The sequence below is a fragment of the Eutrigla gurnardus genome (genome assembly GCF_963514095.1).
Source record: "Eutrigla gurnardus genome assembly, chromosome: 17".
Taxonomy (NCBI): domain Eukaryota; kingdom Metazoa; phylum Chordata; class Actinopteri; order Perciformes; family Triglidae; genus Eutrigla; species Eutrigla gurnardus.
In genome coordinates, this window is record NC_139928.1 from 11084304 (window position 1) to 11103418 (window position 19115).

General features: G+C 42.4%; 2 protein-coding genes across 2 annotated transcripts in view; both read right to left on the reverse strand.

Annotated features, from left to right (window-relative positions):
• Window positions 1–502: 502 nt before the first annotated feature.
• LOC311028061 (lactose-binding lectin l-2-like) lies at window positions 503–982 on the reverse strand (the record flags this gene model as incomplete). Its single annotated transcript, XM_084032333.1, has 1 exon — window positions 503–982. The coding sequence occupies one exon, from the start codon at window positions 980–982 to the stop codon at window positions 503–505; it is 480 nt and encodes a 159-aa protein (XP_083888459.1).
• Window positions 983–3699: 2717 nt separating this feature from the next.
• Window positions 3700–19115, reverse strand: part of rapgef5a (Rap guanine nucleotide exchange factor (GEF) 5a) — a 37151-nt gene continuing 21735 nt past the window's right edge. The window contains exons 10-26 of the mRNA XM_084031403.1: window positions 18191–18336; window positions 17167–17267; window positions 14144–14222; window positions 13903–14047; window positions 12385–12476; window positions 12230–12260; window positions 11399–11477; window positions 10929–11078; window positions 10468–10565; window positions 9358–9480; window positions 9044–9222; window positions 8860–8950; window positions 8598–8648; window positions 8377–8464; window positions 8178–8242; window positions 7609–7663; window positions 3700–7232 (exon numbers count right to left, since the gene is read on the reverse strand). Of these exons, the coding sequence (XP_083887529.1) occupies window positions 7114–7232; window positions 7609–7663; window positions 8178–8242; window positions 8377–8464; window positions 8598–8648; window positions 8860–8950; window positions 9044–9222; window positions 9358–9480; window positions 10468–10565; window positions 10929–11078; window positions 11399–11477; window positions 12230–12260; window positions 12385–12476; window positions 13903–14047; window positions 14144–14222; window positions 17167–17267; window positions 18191–18336 (1692 nt within the window). The 3' untranslated portion in view covers window positions 3700–7113. The remainder of the gene's footprint in view (window positions 7233–7608; window positions 7664–8177; window positions 8243–8376; window positions 8465–8597; window positions 8649–8859; window positions 8951–9043; window positions 9223–9357; window positions 9481–10467; window positions 10566–10928; window positions 11079–11398; window positions 11478–12229; window positions 12261–12384; window positions 12477–13902; window positions 14048–14143; window positions 14223–17166; window positions 17268–18190; window positions 18337–19115) is intronic.

The window sequence follows — 19115 nt, forward strand, 5'->3', positions numbered from 1 at the left end:
CCTCCTCCTCCTCCTCCATCTAGATCATTCCCTCTCACTGCTCCCCTCTTGATGTGCCTGTTTCTCACAATAACATGTCCAACACGTCAAAAGGCTAATGGTCCCCAAAATCGAAGCTGATCCTCTTGGTTTGGGTCATTTCAGGGATATATGATTAAAACTTTTAATACTGCTGTCAAGGGTTTGCATTAACCAACATATTTCTATTTTTCAGAGGAAAACGATCCTCTACATCATCTTATCAGAGTATTTTTGCAGTGTTCGGAGTAGATTAGGTAGCGGAGATGTGGCCAGTGATGAGGTTTCTCCCATTGTGGCTTCTGTTGTTGAAGGCTGAAACTGCAGTAATTTCACTGTCGGGTCAAGGTGGCCACCTTTCTCACAGAAACACACACACACACACAGGTGAACATTTGGGTTTTTATTGTGGAGGCCAAATGCATGTCAGCGAAGCAACAGCAGGTGAACAGTGTTTGAGTTCAGTCAGACAACATGTCGGTTACTAAGGACAGGTTATACGAGTTGCACAAACAAAGGGAGAAGTTACAGAACATTCATAGTCGTTCCATTTCGGAAAATAGTTGTTTTGACCACAGTTTTGAGTTGCCACTCCATTCGGCTGGTTTGGATCCCAAAGTGTAAACTTCACAGGACAACCGTCTGACCACATCCACGTTCCTTCTTTATGAAGGTCGCTGAGTCCAAACCAGGTCCATCCCTCAGCAGGGTCAAAGTTCTGGATCAGGGATTTGACGAAATTCTGTTCATCCAGACTGTGGATCGACACCAGGTTGGCTCCCTCTGAGACGCAGTGGATCTCTGCATCAGCCCAGGTCATATGTGTGGCAACGTACTTGTAGCAGCGGTTGTTGTAGCTGTACCAGAACATGGGACAGGGGCCACGCTGCAGCTTCACTTCTTGGACATCAGAAGGAGACGGGGCGCCTGAAGCAAGCCCAAACAGGAAGAGGAACCAGAGCATCTTTGTGTCCCTCGGTCACAGGATGAGGAGTCGTGTTGGGTGGAGTTGATGTGCAGTTGGATGGGATCAGGACCGTGAAGTAGGCAGGAGACAGGCTGCTTTCTTATATAGGCTTCAGAGCGGGCGTTTTCACCGTCGGCATATTATTGGTCAACGGAACTTGGCAAAAACTTTCACAACCAAATTATATCTGAGCTGAAAAAAGACCCAGCTCACCAGGAGATGTTAAACATTTCTTAAGTTTTTTTCCACTCCCTGATAAAGACCCTCTGAAGTAAAGAGGTGTGTGTTTTAAAGTGAAATCATGATGAATATTTGTGGGATAAATACTTATATTATTTCATTATAAATATTTTTTGCACTTTTCACCCTACAGAGCCTCAGTGGGACAATATTTAAAAAGTGCATTTATGTTTCTCACCACGTTCTTACCCTCACAAATATGTTTTTACATTTGAGTGAATATTGTTGCAGAGCTGCCTCCGTTACACATACACTCTTAGAAATAAAAGTGCTAAGTAGAACCATATAAGGTTCTTCGGCTTGTCCTCATAGGAGAACCCTTTTTGGCTCCAGGTAGAACCTTTTATAAAGGTTGCACTGAGATAATGGACAAGTGGCAACTCAACTGTGGCTTCACAAATTGAGTAAGCCATTCACTGTCGCGCATGCAGACTTGAAACCACTGTAAAAAAAAATCAGTTTTTGAGGTAAAATTCTGATGTTTTTGTCAAACATCATCTACCACGACTCTAAAATTTTGTAGAATTTTTTTTCACAAAAACTACCAGGTATTTTGATGTATTACAACTATCACCCTTGCTGGGGCTTGAACCCACATTATATGGCACCAAGAACCAGCTCCTAGCCAACTGAGCTAATTGTCTGGAAGTGCAAACAGTGCAACCAGTAACATATGATATCTGTCAACATGGGAATTGAACCTGTGACCTCAAAGCAGAAGTCACACATTATACAGACAGAGCTAAACAGACACATGATCAGCTTACTGTCTGACCACTGACATGAAGGAGCTGTCAACCTGGCTGTGTGAGTGAGTGTGGCGAGTCAGAGAAGTCCCTGCTCTACACGTTCTGCTGGATAGCTCAGTGGGTAGTGGTACAGACTTTAGATTCGGAGGGTGGGGGTTAAAATCCCAGTCACAGCTAATCTTTGCCTGGGTCAACAAGATTTGCTGATGAAGGTCTTGCTTTCTTATTTTGGTTGATTTCTTAAATTGGTAACAGAACATTTCAGTTATAGGCCATTATTTGTATTTCTGATCAGAAGGTGTAAGGTAATAGACTAGTATGGTGGACCTGATGACTCAATGCAGCTAGCTGGTTAGCTCAGTCACTACTGCCAGTGACTTTAGACTGGGTGGCAGGTGTTCAAATCCCAAGATGGGCAATTATGTTACAGTTTGATCAACAGGATCTGGAGAAGAAGAAAATAAAATGGATACGAAAAGTATTTGTATCAGTAGTCACAAGGAATTGTATTTTGCGCCATTATTGGTAAGTGTTATCAGCAAGTATGTCCCTGGTGACACAGGATCCATGCTATGCTTGAAGAACTCTTTCTTCCAAAAACGGTACTCTGGATCAAAATAGTTCTTACTGGAACCCTTAGCGTTACCAAGAACCCTTTTAAAACCCTTTATTCAGGAAAGGGGTGTTAAAGGGTTCTCTGGATCAAAATGGTTCTTACTGGAACCATTAGTGTTACCAAGAACCCTTGAAAAACCCTTTCTTCGGGAAAGGGTTTTTTCAGAAGCAAATGGTTCCAGGTAGAACCTCAGCCCTTATAAAAGAACCCTATTGGAACCCTTATTTCTAAGAGTGTACTGTTGGGAGTTTTACGTTTTGGAGTGTGTTGTGTTGAGTTTTGTGTAAATAATTAGATATGCACTAGGTGGACACGTAGTGTACTTGTGATTGCAACAGCTGTGCTGTTTCCACGGCTGAGTTATTTTAATACACAGAGATTGGAAGGGACATGGAAAAACTCACAAACAAGAGAACATCTGTAGAATAAAATGTCTTCATTTCATTCTTCACTTGTAATGCTAATTCTGTTAAATGCCATTTTTTTGCACAAATACAGTTAACACACACACACACACACACACTTTTCCTCAATCCAAGTTGGGGTTTTATGCCTAAAACTAACTTCTTACTTTGAAACGACCCCGATGTGTTTAACGAACGTCCCGCCACGTTGAAAACCAACCTGGAGGCATGGATCGAGTTGGGAGAGAGTGAGAATGTGTTGTACTTGTACAGGAATCTTCATTGGATTTTCTTCATCAATGTTTTACTAAACATGTACGTCACACATCTTTAGGGACTGTTGTGCTGTAAACGTTTGTGTTCTTGTCATGTTGCACCTCGATCCCAGAGAAATGCTCTCATTCTGCCTCGCACGTAGATGATACATGAAAATGATAACTTGATTTGATTCAAGAGGATCCTCACTTTCATTTAGATCACACTGAAACCTTATAGGTGAGTCTACTATGACAAGCCCGTTTGAAAATGCTGGACCTCCTCTGTCTTTTTGGTGTCCGTGAGATTTCTATAACTGAGACTTTACAGAGGGCGTCTGCACTGTTGGTGTGATATAGTTGGTCATAGCAGTACAAGTGAACAAGCAAAATAAGAAGTAATCGTATCTGAACATAGAAAGACCAAAAGAAAGACAACAAGCTCGCCCGAGATGTCACATAAAACCTATAATTTATTAATTTCAGTCAAATGTTGACATAGTAAAATGCTGCTTTAGAAAAGACATGTGGCTTCAGCTGTCAGAAGGTTGAAGGGACACGAGGGGAGACGTATTGCTTTGTGGTTGACTTTTTTTTTTTTCATTTACAACTGATAAATTATAACAACATACCAAACATGGGAATATATTTACACATCAACAATATTACAACAGTACAAAGCCTTCAATGTGTCATCTCTTGCATTGTGAACTTTGTGTTTTAGTTTTAACATGCAAACAGTTTTTAAACAACATTTCTTGGAAAAAAAACAACAACAAAAAATAAACAAAAACAACTTTACAGTCATGACAACGGCCAATAAAACAGTAAATACACCTTCCGGGTGGTTTCCTGTCCATACAGCATTTGACAGAGAGGAAAGAGATGAGCGTCATGTACTGACTTGCTCCTTTGCTGCCCTCTACAGGCCACGGAACAGAACTACAAGTACTTTTAACTTCCAGCATTTCAGCTTCAAACCAAGAACTTTGTTTTCCTCTCATCAACTGACTTCCTCTTGTTGAACCTGTGAACATGGCACATTAACTTTTGTCACCTCAAAAAAACAAGATATAAATAAACAATATATTACAATAAATAAGTAATATACCACAATTCCTCTGCACAATGAGCGGAGGTGTGTTTGTGCATGTGTGCGTCATGTACAGGTTAATAGTAAAAATGACTACCACAAGGCCTTTCTATGACACTGAATACAAACAGACCATGGCTCTGGATTTATAAGCTCTAGCGGTCAAAGAATCACGGATTTAGTTTTACAAAAAGCATTTTTAAAGAGAAGAAATAAATGTTCGTCTTGCAAAATGAAAAGCTGAACTCACAAGCAATGCAACAACGTGCTGCCCATGTCAGTCCACGTGACTAGCAGGTCATGGTGGCTAATATTAGGACAGTTCAGGACAGTCAGTTTGCTTTAGCATTACTGCCCATAGAAGCTGTGGTGACTGCCGTTCAGCAAAAATGACATAGTCTCCCTTTAAAGGGGAAATCCACTCAGAGTTTATGAATCTGTTAATATCAAATGGCTCATTAAACATTTGTGGACACGAGTAAATCGTGGAGAGGAACAATCTCAAGACTCACGTGGAACATTAACAGACATCAATATTTGTTTAGATTTTACTTCCACATGATATTAAAATAATTAAATGGCTCAAGTAAGCCTTCAATTTGAAATGATCTATTTGGATGCACATTCATGGTCAGAGCATCTTCAAACTGTGTTGGTGGCAACAACTGGTTCGAGTCCGTCTGTTTTTAATGTCACTAAGCAGCTCATGAAAACACAGATTATATCTAAAAGTGAGTCTTGAGATCATCTTTGATCCGTTTTCCTGTAATGAACAAACGATGTTTTTGGCACTTTTTTGGGAACTGCGAGTCCTCCCATGTCCATTTGATTCACTATGATCTGCAGAAGAAAGCAGCTCTGTACTCTCAAAAAAGGCTTATTAATGTTGAAATGATGACACTTGTGGCAACAACATTTCTACTGTATTGCACTTTACCCCCGTCTTTTAGAACTATCCAAACAATGCCAGACATGCATCGCTACATAACATTTAGGAATCTTGCCTTTGGATGTTTCCTCCCACAGCAGAAATGTATCGGCGGAGTGACTGAACAGATACAGGGCGAGGACAAAATAAAACCAACACTATCAAGGTTGTTTCTTGTCTTACTTTGTGTGTGTCATCGTCACTCAAATACCATTTCTGAATACCATCCCTCCATCTCATTGCATATCTTTCCTGGTGGCTGAGATTACGAACAAAGGCTGGTCCCTCAGTGATTTTAATAACACATAGATGTCGATGGGAAGATGTTTTGAGGATGATCATTTTCCAGCAAATAATGAGCACCAATATTAATAATAATAATTGTTGGGTGTAAACTCCTATCAGACGACACTACACCAGTCTGTGCCTTTATGCTTCCATTATTCTGTCCACACCCTGTGTTGTTCTTTTTTCACAGACAGTCTACACAAGACCACTTCTGAATGAAGTGATATTTTCAGTTGTTATGAGCATGATTTTGTTGAATAAAGCTATTTCTTATAACAAAAGGTCTGTTATCTGTTAATAAGCAAGCAAAAATAACTATGATGTTGACTGTGTTTCCATAGCAACCCCGGGAAAGAGTGGGATACCCTCACACACCCTGAAATCAGTCATCGTAATGTAAAATCTGCTTTACTCGATCCCGGATCAGACGTCAATCAAAGAAATCAAATTATGTGGTAAAAAAAAAAAAGGCAGATTCCTAAACCATCCCAGAGCTCTACAGTACATCTATGCTGCAGGACTCAAGTGTGACATTTGGCACTGAAAAATATATAGGTCCGTATTATATACAATGTAAAATGATCATCATCTGTTCACACAACAACATCATAGAGAGGAGTGCATGAGTAGTAAAGTCAAGCAGGACTTTAAAATGTAAAAGGAGAACCAAAAAACATTCACTATCCATCAACAGTTTTTGAGCTCCGGCATGTTGAGGAGAGCTCTAGTGTTTCCAATGTCACAGTCAGTCAATAAAAAATGCTCACAATGCGTCCTTAACATGCCAGACACCGTTAATGCTACCTTATGACCCTCGCGGAGGCTGTACGTCTTTAGTTACAAGCCCCAGTGAGGAAAGGTACAAAGGTTAAAGCGCCGGACTGCTTCAGCACTGGTTGCTGCTTGCGTTACATAATATGCTACCACACAAAAAAAAGCTCCACATCATACACCTAAATAACTACGGCATGTATCCTGGACACACATGCATCACGAGGCAGGTATGTGATATGCAGGTGAAATCATACGAGACCACTGATTGGGCAGATTGTGGCCATCAAGTCATAAACACATCGAACTCCTCTACAGATAGTTTTGTGTTTGCAACTGATAAGGCTATCAAGACAGAAATAAAAAGGAACATTCCACCTGCTAAACAGGCTCATAAATAACCGAAAGCTCATCACAAGAACAAAATCAGTCCAATACATACTGTACAATCTAATTACAGCCTCCTCTTCTCCTCACCTCAAACCTCTGTCTTGCTGCATCTCTTCCTGTGGTTCATGAAGTGTGTACGGACTTAAATCCTTTATAAACACATGATCATTGTTGTAAAGCCTTTAGAGAACAGGGCAGCTCTGTCTTCACAGGGTGTTTTTTTTCCAGAACACATGGCACCTTATTGTCCACTTGGCACCACTGCAGTGTATATGTGAGAGTGTGTTTGGCTTGGCTGTGCAACGTGTCCTCCATGTCACACACATGTACTAGCATTTCCACTGCGCTGCGTCCAGCGTGTTTGCGTGAGCGTGTGTGTCTACGTGTGTGTGTCTTTATGCACGTGGCTCGAGCTTGTGCGACAGCTCGAAAAGCGTCTGTTGATTGTCGATAATGTGCAGGTAGTGAACGCTCGCCCTCACCTCAGCACTGTCGACCCCGATCACCTCGTTGCCTAAGAGATGGACACAAAACACTCACGTTAATCACACAGAAGAGTTTTCTCTGCTGGAGACACACACACATTCACACACACACACACACACACACACACACACGTGGTACAAACCCACGTTGTATTATGGCCACATAAAGAGAGTGAAAGACTTGAAATGGTTGCTTAGAAACTGTAAGAGAAAACTGAGTGGTACAGGTGCAGTACAGTAACTCAACGGCAGATGGCAGTAGATTCCTCACAGTGAATGATTCTGAGGATCGATACTTCATCCAAAATTAACACAAGAGAGGAGTCAAGGGGCCTGGAGAGCCCCTGTGGGTCCGTCCTGACTCACTGGACCAACAGTATTCACTCAGAAGTAGAGCGGACTCACCTGGCTGGTCGCTTTGACAGTGACGAATCATTCTCACCGTGTCTGCAATCATATGCTGTTGGTTCAGGAGAAGACATGTTGCATCAGTGCAGTACCACACAGTCGAGATCTAATGCTGAGGGGCAGATATGTACACCCCCACTGCTTTAACTAATGGTGCTGCAACTTCATTTTCATTTCCACTTAATCTGTTGATTATTCAATCAGTATTACATTTTTGCATTGAAAATGTCACTTTTTCGATGAATAAATTAACAAAATTATGTTTCTGACAATCAGCTCAGCACTTTGGCTCTACTAACAATCAACATAAATAACATATCAGAGGTTTTTCCTAAATGAAGCAACGCTGCTACCTCATGTCACCTAATGAATCTTTAACTTTTCTTAAAAAAAAAAGGAAAAATCATTCCTTGATGAAACTTGACTTTTTTATAAAGGAAGTCACTATGTTATAATTCAAACAATCAACTCGCTCATTTAATTTCAATTATCTTTTTAATATGTGGCCTTTGCTGTGTGACATTTTGGAACACAAACAAAGTCTTTACCAAATAGAATCAACTCACCAGCTTCTCAAAGTTGACCAGGTTGTCGTGGAAGGTCTTATTTCCCTCGTGGATGAATGTGATATCTAAGAGCAGCGGACATGTGTATTATTATTGGTTCATTCAATAAATGCAATTAAGTGTGTGTGTGTGAGAGTGTGCGTGTGTGTGTGTGTGTGTGTGTGTGTGTGTGTGTGTGGGGGGGGGGGGGGGATTGTACCTTTCAGGAGAAGAGGCATGAAAGGGATCTTGGGAGGCTTCATCTTCTTGAAAGCTTCCCTATAGGCTTTGTGGTTCAGAGATGGATCCTGCAGAGAGATGGAGGGGAGATGAAGAAAGAGAGAAAACAGTTGAAAGGAGGGGAAAAGGAGAAGAGATTCGAGAGTCTCTTCGAGTCAAAAGACAAATATATTTCAAGCTTTGCATCCGTCTCCATCTCACCGTGATAAGCTCCAACTCTGAGAAAAGCTTCTTGAACTTCCCCGGACATTTCTGAAAGGAAGGTGTTTCGGTGAGAATCCAGTTTAAAAGCGTGTATATACACTTAATGCAAAAACACGCACACACACACACACACACACACACACACACACACACACACACACACACACACACACACACACACACACACACACACACACACACACACACACACACACACACACACACACACACACACACACACACACACACACACACCTACCTCCCAGGTTTGGTTGAGTCGGCTGACAGCTGCTGTGTTAAGGCCCATGATGATGGCAAATGCAGAGTTCAAATTTCTTTGGGCTTTACAACTAGAAATACACAAACATGTAAAAATAAATATCACAAATATCACATTTGGATGCGTTTTTCTTTCATTTGTCTGTTTGCCTGTGTATTCTTACTGGGCTGCGATCTTGATGAACTTCTTGAGCAGCTGTACTCTCTTGGAGAGCGATACACACATGAGCACCTCGGACATGACCCACTGCTGGACCTCGTTGCAGCGCTGAAGAAGGACAGAGAGCGCCGCCGTGTGGCCGGTGCCAGGAACGCGGCTGAGGGTGTAGTACGCCAGCTCCTGCTGCATGTGGAGGGAGGGAGAATATGAGTGAAAGACAATTCTGGCAATCTCTGCCATGCATATGAATTAACGTTAAATCATGCGTGTGCACAAACCACATGCATATACTGTGTGTGTGTGTGTGCGTGTGTGTACCTCGTGGATGGATTTGAAGAGGCTCCAGTCCAGGTGTGTGAGAGCAGCTGCCACATCCCAGGTGTTAATACCCAAGAGTCGCACCGACCTCCTGCTTAGCTCAGCACTGTCTGTTAAAGGAGGCTGCACAAAAGGAAGTTAAATTAGTATATAGAAAGACAACACACACACACACACACACACACACACACACACACACACACACACACACACACACACACACACACACACACACACACACACACACACACACACACACACACACACACACACACACACAGGTGCTGTCTGTACAGGAATGGGGCCATTTCTAAATAAGCAACAGCAGTAATATCTCACCTTCATAATAACCTACAGAACAAGGAGGCGGTGGGGGAAAGAAACACTACAGCACAGAGCCGTTAGAGCCTCCGGCCTCCGTACAAGCGGAAGTGAAAGCTGAGAGGGGAGTGGTGATTCCTACAACACAATTGTTCTGCACAGCTATGGTTACAGGTCAACATACTAACTAAAATTCTGCATTTGGGAGCCTGAAATCTCAGCAGACAATACGCTAAATTGCGATAACAGTCGATAACAAACCTCTAAATATACCCATCCAACAAGAAACCAAAATCCCTGGAACGGCTGTTTGTAAAATGCCAAATATTGCAAAAAATATTTAAAGGATTCACAGCTGAAGCTCCACTGTGAAAAACATGCCATTACAAACACTTTGCCCTGATACAGCACTTTTCAATCCTGCTGTCACGGTTGGGCAACAAAATAATCGAGGCTCGCACCTTTTCTCTCCTTTGAGTCAGAGTTAATAACAATCACCTGGCCTAGGGCTTTCTGGCCGGCTTATAATGCGTGACTCATCGCAACGCTGTTAAAAAATATGTCGGCTGGGGATTTGGAATAATATTTTTCACCACTGATTAAGTCAGAAGATGGTACAGAGGCAAGGCACAATATCAGAGGCAGCAAATGCCCAAATAATCACATATTTGAGAGGTTGTGGTTTGCAATAAACCGGCAAGCTGCATCTTTAGCCTCTATGAATGCTCATGAGAAACGGAGAATGGGTGACAGAATGACAGAAGCACAAACAGAACAGTATTTACATACCAGAATCTCAGTGAGATCCCTGCGACAGGCCACAAGCTTTCCCTGTGGGGTCATAGACTCTGAATAAACACAGTCACTGGGCTGTAACACCCGCCGCTCTGCAGAGACAAGGAAAGAGAGTGTGATGATGATAACAATTCAGATCCAAGAGTGCAGAACAGCGATCCCCAACCAGGAGTACTTGCACCCCAGGGTGCACTTTTGCAGTTGTTGAGTAGCTCAACTAATACAAAGAGCTAAGTGATGGATAAATGATTAAAGTAGACAGCTAAAAGTAAAACAGTAATTAATAAACAGTCGAAATACTTAATGTTGACTAAAAGTAACAAATTAACGGAAACAGTTAAAAGTATTGAATAAATGGTTAATATGCTCTAGATAGCTCATCTTAATGGTTGTGGTAGCTCGAGGTAATAGGTAAATAATTGAATGTGTGTGTGTGTGTGTGTGTGTGTGTGTACCTCCAGTGTTTGACGCCACAGCAACGACCATGTCTTCTTCGGCTCTGTCCATCTTCAGACCCACAATTCTCAGCAGCTCGTGGGCCTCCAGTGAGGGGTGTGCGTGGACACTCAGGTAGGAGTCAGCGCTCACATGCACGCAACAGATAACTGGAAGATGTATAAAAAAAAGATATAAGAAAATGTTCACAGGGCAGGAAATACACTGTAGGTAAAGTGTAAATGTGTTTATGTAACAAGGGACGATGCCGCAAAATCATAATGAAGCAGATTCAGAAAAAACTAAAAGTATTTACAGAAAGAGACTCAAGTACTCAAGCGGACAAAAAAAAAAAAGCTAAACATGCTGTATTTAAACAATTGGCATCTGTACAGTGAAATCACACTCAGACTCATTATGCATAATTGTGTACAGCCACGGGCAGTGTGTTTGTTGTTGGTGTGTAAGTGTGTGTGTGTCTGTTACTCACTTTCTCTAGTATCAGTCGGTGGACTTCGGAGCGTCAAACAGTTTTCCTTCAAACTCATCTGCTGATACATTTGTTTACTCTGAGAGAGAAAGGACAGAAGCACCGTGGAGATGTAATATTGTATTAATACTTCACTGAATTTAGTGATGCACTGTGTGCATCTGTATCAGCGCCTTTGCAGCTCATTTTATTTATAACAGTTGAAACTCTATGGGCTTAAGTGTCTGAATTAGGGCTGAAATAAGACGGTGCCAAGTAGAAATTAAACATTTGATCCGGTTTGTACACAGATCTACAAAAAGAAGACAATTTGTATATTGCAGGCAATAATCACAAGCAATTTAATGCAACTTGCAGCCACAATCCATACAGTCTGTGTGGCGAAGTCGAGTGCAGTCTAGGCAGAGTTGGCAGTCCAGCAGGACAAGATGCCATCAAAACGTTTGAATGTGTGGTTATACTACGCGCTTTTGTGATGGTGTTTTATGCAACTAAATGCTTGTATTCACATGATGAGTATGGAATGAAGTAGAAAACAATTAGGTTACAAATGAAAACTATATTTTAAGTTTACAGCTTTAGTGTCTTTATGGGTACTGGTATTGTTTAAATGATCACCTCCCATAGCCTGAATGACTCATTTAAGGTACTTTCACTGATTTTGAAAACTATGACCCTCACATCAATATTAAACAAACTGTATTTTTATTTACACTATTAAAACATTTGAACGCTAGGCCAACACATTTAAGGTCTTATCAGTAAAATGTAGCTGATATTGTCAAGCAGAATACAAATATTAGGGATGGAATGATCTGACATCTCTCTCACCTTTTGGTTTGGAGGGCAGTCATCGACGGTGCTACAAGAAAGAAACAAGCACAACGGTGAGGAGGGATGCAGGTAGGTATGGAACAACACACACACACACACACACACACACACACACACACAGTCATATTTACTAGAGAGAACAAAGTCCTTACTGCCTGCGGCGCAGAAGTTTCTGGAACTCCTTCAGGTCTTTCTCCAGCGTGGGGAACTCGTACAGATCTTCTAAAACACACCTGTACAGGGTCTGACAGAGAGGGGGAAACTATCATGTTAATACTTGCTGATTGCAATTCCTTTCATCATCATTCTTAGTAGTGAAGTGGAATAATACATCTCAAAGTCAGTCAGCAAATTTCAAAATGTGTATTGATTGAGGTGAGAACATTTTTTTGTAATTTAGGGGTGGTAACCCTGCCAGTCCTTATGGAAGGTAAACTAAAAGGTTTGATTTCACACACGGCCAATACTTCAAATAAACTTGGCTCTTTGTTAGTGAAACAAGAAGGACAAAGAGGCAAAGGTGAGGTATGACAGAAAACGAGATAACATGGCATCAACAGTAGTTGTGCATTCAGGTGTACGTTATGCTGCAGAGGTAGATTACATACAAGAAACATCAAACAAATCCTGTACCTTGTACTAAAATGGGTGACTAGTCATGCTCTGTGTCTGTGGTAGAGAATAAGCAAGTAGCACACACACACACACACACACACACACACACACACACACACACACACACACACACACACACACACACACACACACCACACACACAGACACACAGACACACAGACACACAGACACACAGACACACACACACACACACACACACACACACACACACACACACACACACACACACACACACACACACACACACCTGCTTATCGCTGTCATTGAACCACAGTAGCCTCCCATCCCAATTCCCCTCTCATTCCCTCTGTTACTAGGCAACTATCACCTGGGTTACGCACTCCGTATGAGAAAATTATACCCATGCCAACCCTCGCACTTTGGTTTCCATGGCAATCCAGCACCGAGCAACAGAGCCACCACCAGGTTATGGCGGGACAAGCAATTGGTGTGTGTGTGTGTGTGTGTTTGTTTCTTATTCATGAGAAATATGATAATAATGTAATACTAAGACTATGTATGTGTGTGTGTGTTTAATGCCCATAGATACTGTATCCTGTACACACAATACGTGGTAGGATAGTTATATTTTTGATAATTTTTATTTGCTACTTATTATTAGATGTGTGAATAATTATACTCGTTATCCTCATGGGATACACCATGAAAATGCCTGTATTTTGTCTCTTTCTTATTCAATTGTTTTGTCAGAACGATGACAGAGAAACACTAACAAGGCTCTCCTGTAGGAGAAAGCTGAAACACAGTTCAGTTTAACAGGAGATGCATCAAACAAAAACATCAGATGCACTTTCAACTCTCTGTCTCCACAAAATGCTTGATGTCCTGCCATGCAGAACGTGGGAGGATAACCCCATTTCAGAACAAGACACAGACACAAATGAGAGGAATGAGGCTTTTTGTGTTCTTCAGTGACATGTGGGAAAGAGATTTGTTGAAAATAAAGGGGTCAGAGTCAGAAGAGAGGTAAGAACATTAAAAGAGGTGCTGATGAAGGCGAGCGGTTCCCTTACCTTCATGAAGCTCCTGACATGCTCCTCTTCCTTCAGGAAGTCCTTGTAGAGCCTGCTCCAGTGGGAGACCAACTGCAGTACCTTGCGCTTCCTAAAGAGGGCGTCTTTACCCTCCTCCTGGCCCATGCAGCGGGTACTGCTATAGGTGAGAGTGGTCAAGGAGACAACGGAGAGCAGTATGGAGGCTGAAAGGATTAGTGTGTGTGTGTGCTTATCGGAGTGTGTCTGCCAGAAAGGATATTGTCCCAGCAGAGCCTGACAGAGGTCATTGGTGGACATGAAGACCAGGTAGGTCAACAGGAAGTCATCCAGCAGCGTTTCTGGAACACAGGAAACACATCATCAGTCACTTCCAAAGCCTTGTTTTCAACTTTAAAATGTAATGAATTGAGATGTGAAGACACGTGAAAGTCTCTTTCCGTTTCTCCCTTTATACCTCGGTCTACAATGTGTAATAATGAACATTATCCTCTGTGTCAGCCACATTACAAAGAGACTTTAAACACACCACAAACCCAGTCACCTTTAAGGCAAAACTCAAGCACAGGCTTTCTGAGGAACGAACTGTAAAAACCGGGTAGGCCGGGTTCTATGCATCTCAGTTACAGGACCAGTTTTAATAGGAAGTGTGTACTTTAGCCGGGTGTCTGAATAATGTGGATATTTTCTATATATTGATGTTTCTTTTGTGCTTTTATATGCTGCTTATGCTGTACTCCACTATCTCTACACACACGCCCTCCTCCAAATATCACCATTGATTGTTGCTTGTTTTGTCAAAACATATTTGATGGAGAAATATTTTAGATTTAGAACCGGTCTCCAAGAAGAAGATAAACCAGAGTTGCTTCCTCTCGGCTCATATTCAAAACAACTTCGAAAACTAAACAAATTCATTGGCGTAAAGCGAGCTAATGTGCAAGTGAGACAGCGTGTGTGTGTGTGTGTGTCTCAGCAGGTGTTTAATGGGTAAGAACCGAATATAAACAGCCCTCGTGGCAGATGGGTAATGAGCCGTTGTTTGTGTGAGGGAGCTTTAATGTGTATGCATGTGTGTGGTGTCAAACTCTTTCCCTAGGAAAATGTGTGACCCAAATATGGCACCGCCGGGCAGAGAGCAAAGAAATCAATTATAGAAGACTGAGCTAAGGCTGCAGCATTAATATTTGATAAAAATGTCTTCTCTTTAGAAATAAAAATACAACTTTTCTCGAGCCATATTTTTAGGCAGGTCTTACGGAGCTTATCACTTTTTCAAAACCCTGTTGACTTAATTTGTGTGGAGTCCTTCTTGACCAGCTCAGTCTTTTTTCTGCCTTCCATTTCCCTCTCTCACTCTCTCCATCAAACTCTCCTCGTCCGCCCCACTCCCCCCCCCCCCCCCTTTTTTCATTTTCTCCTTCTCAGCGGTTACATTTCCTCCCGCTACTACTCTCCCTCCTACGCTCACCCTCACTGTGATGATAAATATCCATTTTTATCTTCAACATATGCCCTCTGCGTTTGCCCGCTGGCACGCACAAAGTCAAACACATGCACTCACACACACACACACACACACACACACACACACACACACACACACACACACACGCACACACACACACACAGTACCCTGATGAATAACTCATTCAATTCTGACCTTGGGGTCTTTTATCTCTTGCAAGAGGGAAAAGGAAAAAGAGAGAAAATGCGTGTGCTGAACTAATCGCAGTAATCCGCCGCTGTGTTTTTTTGGGGGGGTTTTGAGGTGTGTGTTTGTTTTTTTATGTGTACGTGCGGAGGAATGGTCGGAGTAATCGCTCTCTCTTTCTGTGGAAGCGTGTTCGAGCCTGTTCAACATGCTGCACAGCTAAGCCCACTAAAACGGCACACTGATGCTCAGCACCATCCCAGAGGGCCCACACACACACACACACACACACACACCAAAACACACAAACACACACACCAAAACACACCCACACACTGGCACACCCTCATGCTTATTCAGCGCACATAGACTGAAAGATAAGACACACAGATACAAAGACAGCCAACATGCACATACACTCTTGATCTGCATCCCTGCTTCCGCCTCCTTCGAAAAACAATTTAAAACATGTGTTTTTTTCTCTCTTCAGTGAATAAAAATGAGGCGGCCCTCCTGCACAAAGACCATCTCAGTTCTCTCTCCCTCCCTCTCCTACATTCATCTCTCTCCCTCTTTCTTCCTTTGCTTCCTGCAATTCAGCGAGATGGCTCCCTGTGGACTGCTGGGAACTGGTGGTGCTGAGGAGGTAGATGCATAAAGACGCCTTGTCTTAAAACAGTGTGCAAACGTGCAAGAGCAAGGTTTTATAAAATACAGGTTGGCACGCAGATGTCTCCGGGATCTACGGTGATACAGAATTGATTTATTTTCATCCAGTGGACAAATCAAGTGGAAGTCAAGATCCATTGACAATAATTTGTTATTTTCTGTTCAAGGATGAATATCTTGCTTTAACAGCATGAAAATGACAAAAATCTAAACGTGGATCACATTTGCTTTAAAACAATGTTAAAATGATTTGTTGATTTACAAACTAGTCAACTGAAAGACTATTTTGATTTGACAAAACAATGTTAACTTTCATCTTTTGAGGTCTTTCTCAATACATTGTAGTATTTTACATAAAAACAATTAATGAAAATAAATTAAAAATTGACAATGATACTAATTAGCTGCAGCCCTAATTGGTGGTCTATGTGCTAACTCACAAAACAAAGGACAAAACCTTCGGTGGGGCAAAACAGCATAGTAGAACGGTAACTGCTGCACAATCAAAGAACCCAGAAGTTACAAGTTGGATATCTCATGTTCACAATACTTGACAGTTAGAAGCCCACAGGAATGCTGACAACACCCCGAGGCAAACATCCACAAACTCATTATAGCATTCATACTCTTGAATGTTCCTCATATTTACAGGCAGTGACACACACACACACACACACACAGAGGAAGTGTATACCTCCCTGGTGGAAGAGACAAAAGAAAAGTCCAGGTTGGAACTTGTGCGACATTGAAAATGAAATTCCTTAGAATGAGAGGGTGGAGAGTAGCTTCACTTTAAACATACCTTCAGTCAAACAGCATTGAGAAATATCACAGCAGATTTATTGATATGACTGTCTAATTTTACTCTAGCTCTAGGTTTCTATCTTTTTAAGGAGATACAGTGACGCTGTGTGTACGGAGGCCCTCTCACAGTGTTCACACATACATGTCAACAGACTTACCGCTCTCTCTGCTCTCTGGTGCCCCTCTTTGGTCGTCCAACCGCAGGTCACTTAGCAGATGCTCCAGGATCTTGAGGGGTGTCCCCGACACCACCACATACCTGTAAGACGAAGAGTTGCAACAATCTTTCTTACTCGAGCACCGAGAATGACCACCTCCATCCCCCCATCGTCCCTCCCTCTCTTCTGCCTTATTTCCATCCGAATCGTCGTCATCGATGTAGCGAAAATGGGGAATATCAAATGTACAGATTTCTGAGCTGCCACCATCTTCGTCATGATTGCTTTCCTCATCGTCATCCTCGTCCTCCTCGTCTTCGTCATCTATGTCCTCCTCTGCCTCTGCGAGCGTAGCTAGCTCGGTAGTCATCTTCATATCTAAACAGACGATCAGCCCTCATCTAAGCTTTGCATGCCCAGTAAAGGTGCTCTCCTGTGGGGTAAACTGTCTTGCCGTCTGCCCCTAAGGTCAGAGCTCCAGAGATTAAAACTCTCTCTCTCTGTCAGCTTGTTGCACTCGGAGGGAACTGATTGCTACTGAAGATGTTGAGCACTGTATAACACCCACTTAACCTGCCTGTCACTGACACTCCCTGCCTTGTGCCTGAAGTCTTGGCACACAATGACCTAAAAACATTCATACGCAAACACTGCACAAGAAATTTACTTTGAGTAACCGAGCGTGTTCACACACACACACACGCACAGACTCCCTCACGAAGACAAACACACACTGATTTGGAGAAGGACGTAAACCAGTTCTTCTTTGTTTCCCTTTCAGCTGAAAACAAACAGCCATTCTCTTCTCCCCGGCTCTGTGCCAGAAGCTTAAACATACATCATCTTAGACGCATGCACACGTACGCAGACAGTGTTGAAAGCACGACTGATAGTTTGGGCAAGAGTGCATGGTTGCAACTTGAGAACCCAAAAGTAACAAACTGAAAACAAGTACTTATGATTACGTTTTTTTGTTGCCACAGATGCTTTAGAGAGCTCTTATTATGTAGAAGGATGGACTGACCTCTTGTCACAATCCTCCTCTCTGGATCCGCCCCCCGACGATGTGGGCGAGGGCCGATCCGATGGCGACGTCACTGATGACGTGACTCTCCGCAACACCAACACGTCGCGTCCTCTCTCCTTCAGACAAACCCTCCCCACCGCCTCCTGAGAGAGAGAGACAGAGAGAGAGAGAGAGAGAGAGAGAGAGACAGAGAGGTCACAAAGTGAGGCAAGGACAAAACTGCAAGGAGGGCAATGTAAGGCAGCAAAGAAACGGGATGTTTTTTTCTGACAGTCTTCAGCCTCGACAGGCAATAAAATTAATGGGATGCATTGGTCGATATTATTCATTTATGTTCACAGAAAAATCCAGTTAGCCATCCGTAAAATATCTTGCTCAATTCATAGCCTAATATCTTGGTCACAACTCTTCATTGGCTGAGTTTAAGGGATTATAATGAAAAATGTATACAATGTGTTTGTTAAGACAACAAATATTAGCCAATATATGGCACGAAATAAATATCGATCTTGTCGTCCGGCTCTAGTGTCCAGACCCTTCCACTCAAGATTAAAATGTTTCTCCTACACATACGCACATGCAACACACACAGTCGCTCGCCAGTCCACAGACGCAGACACATCTGTTGGCCCATCACAGGCCATTATTGAGTTTCCTGCTTTCAGAAGAAATGGTATTGTGTAATAAATAACAATGGCAGACACTAGGAATGTAGGCCGACCCTTGAAATGATCTCCAGCTCTAAAAGTGAACCGCAACTTGATCCGTGACTCGCACACAAACGCACACATGCACCTGCTTTTACAGTGGAACACGGCTCCAGATGGACAAAAAGAAACAGCCTGAGGAGAGGAGAGAAACAGGAGACGAGCGAGGGAGATCAAAGGCAGAGAACAGGAGCGGGAGGAGAGATAAAGCAGCG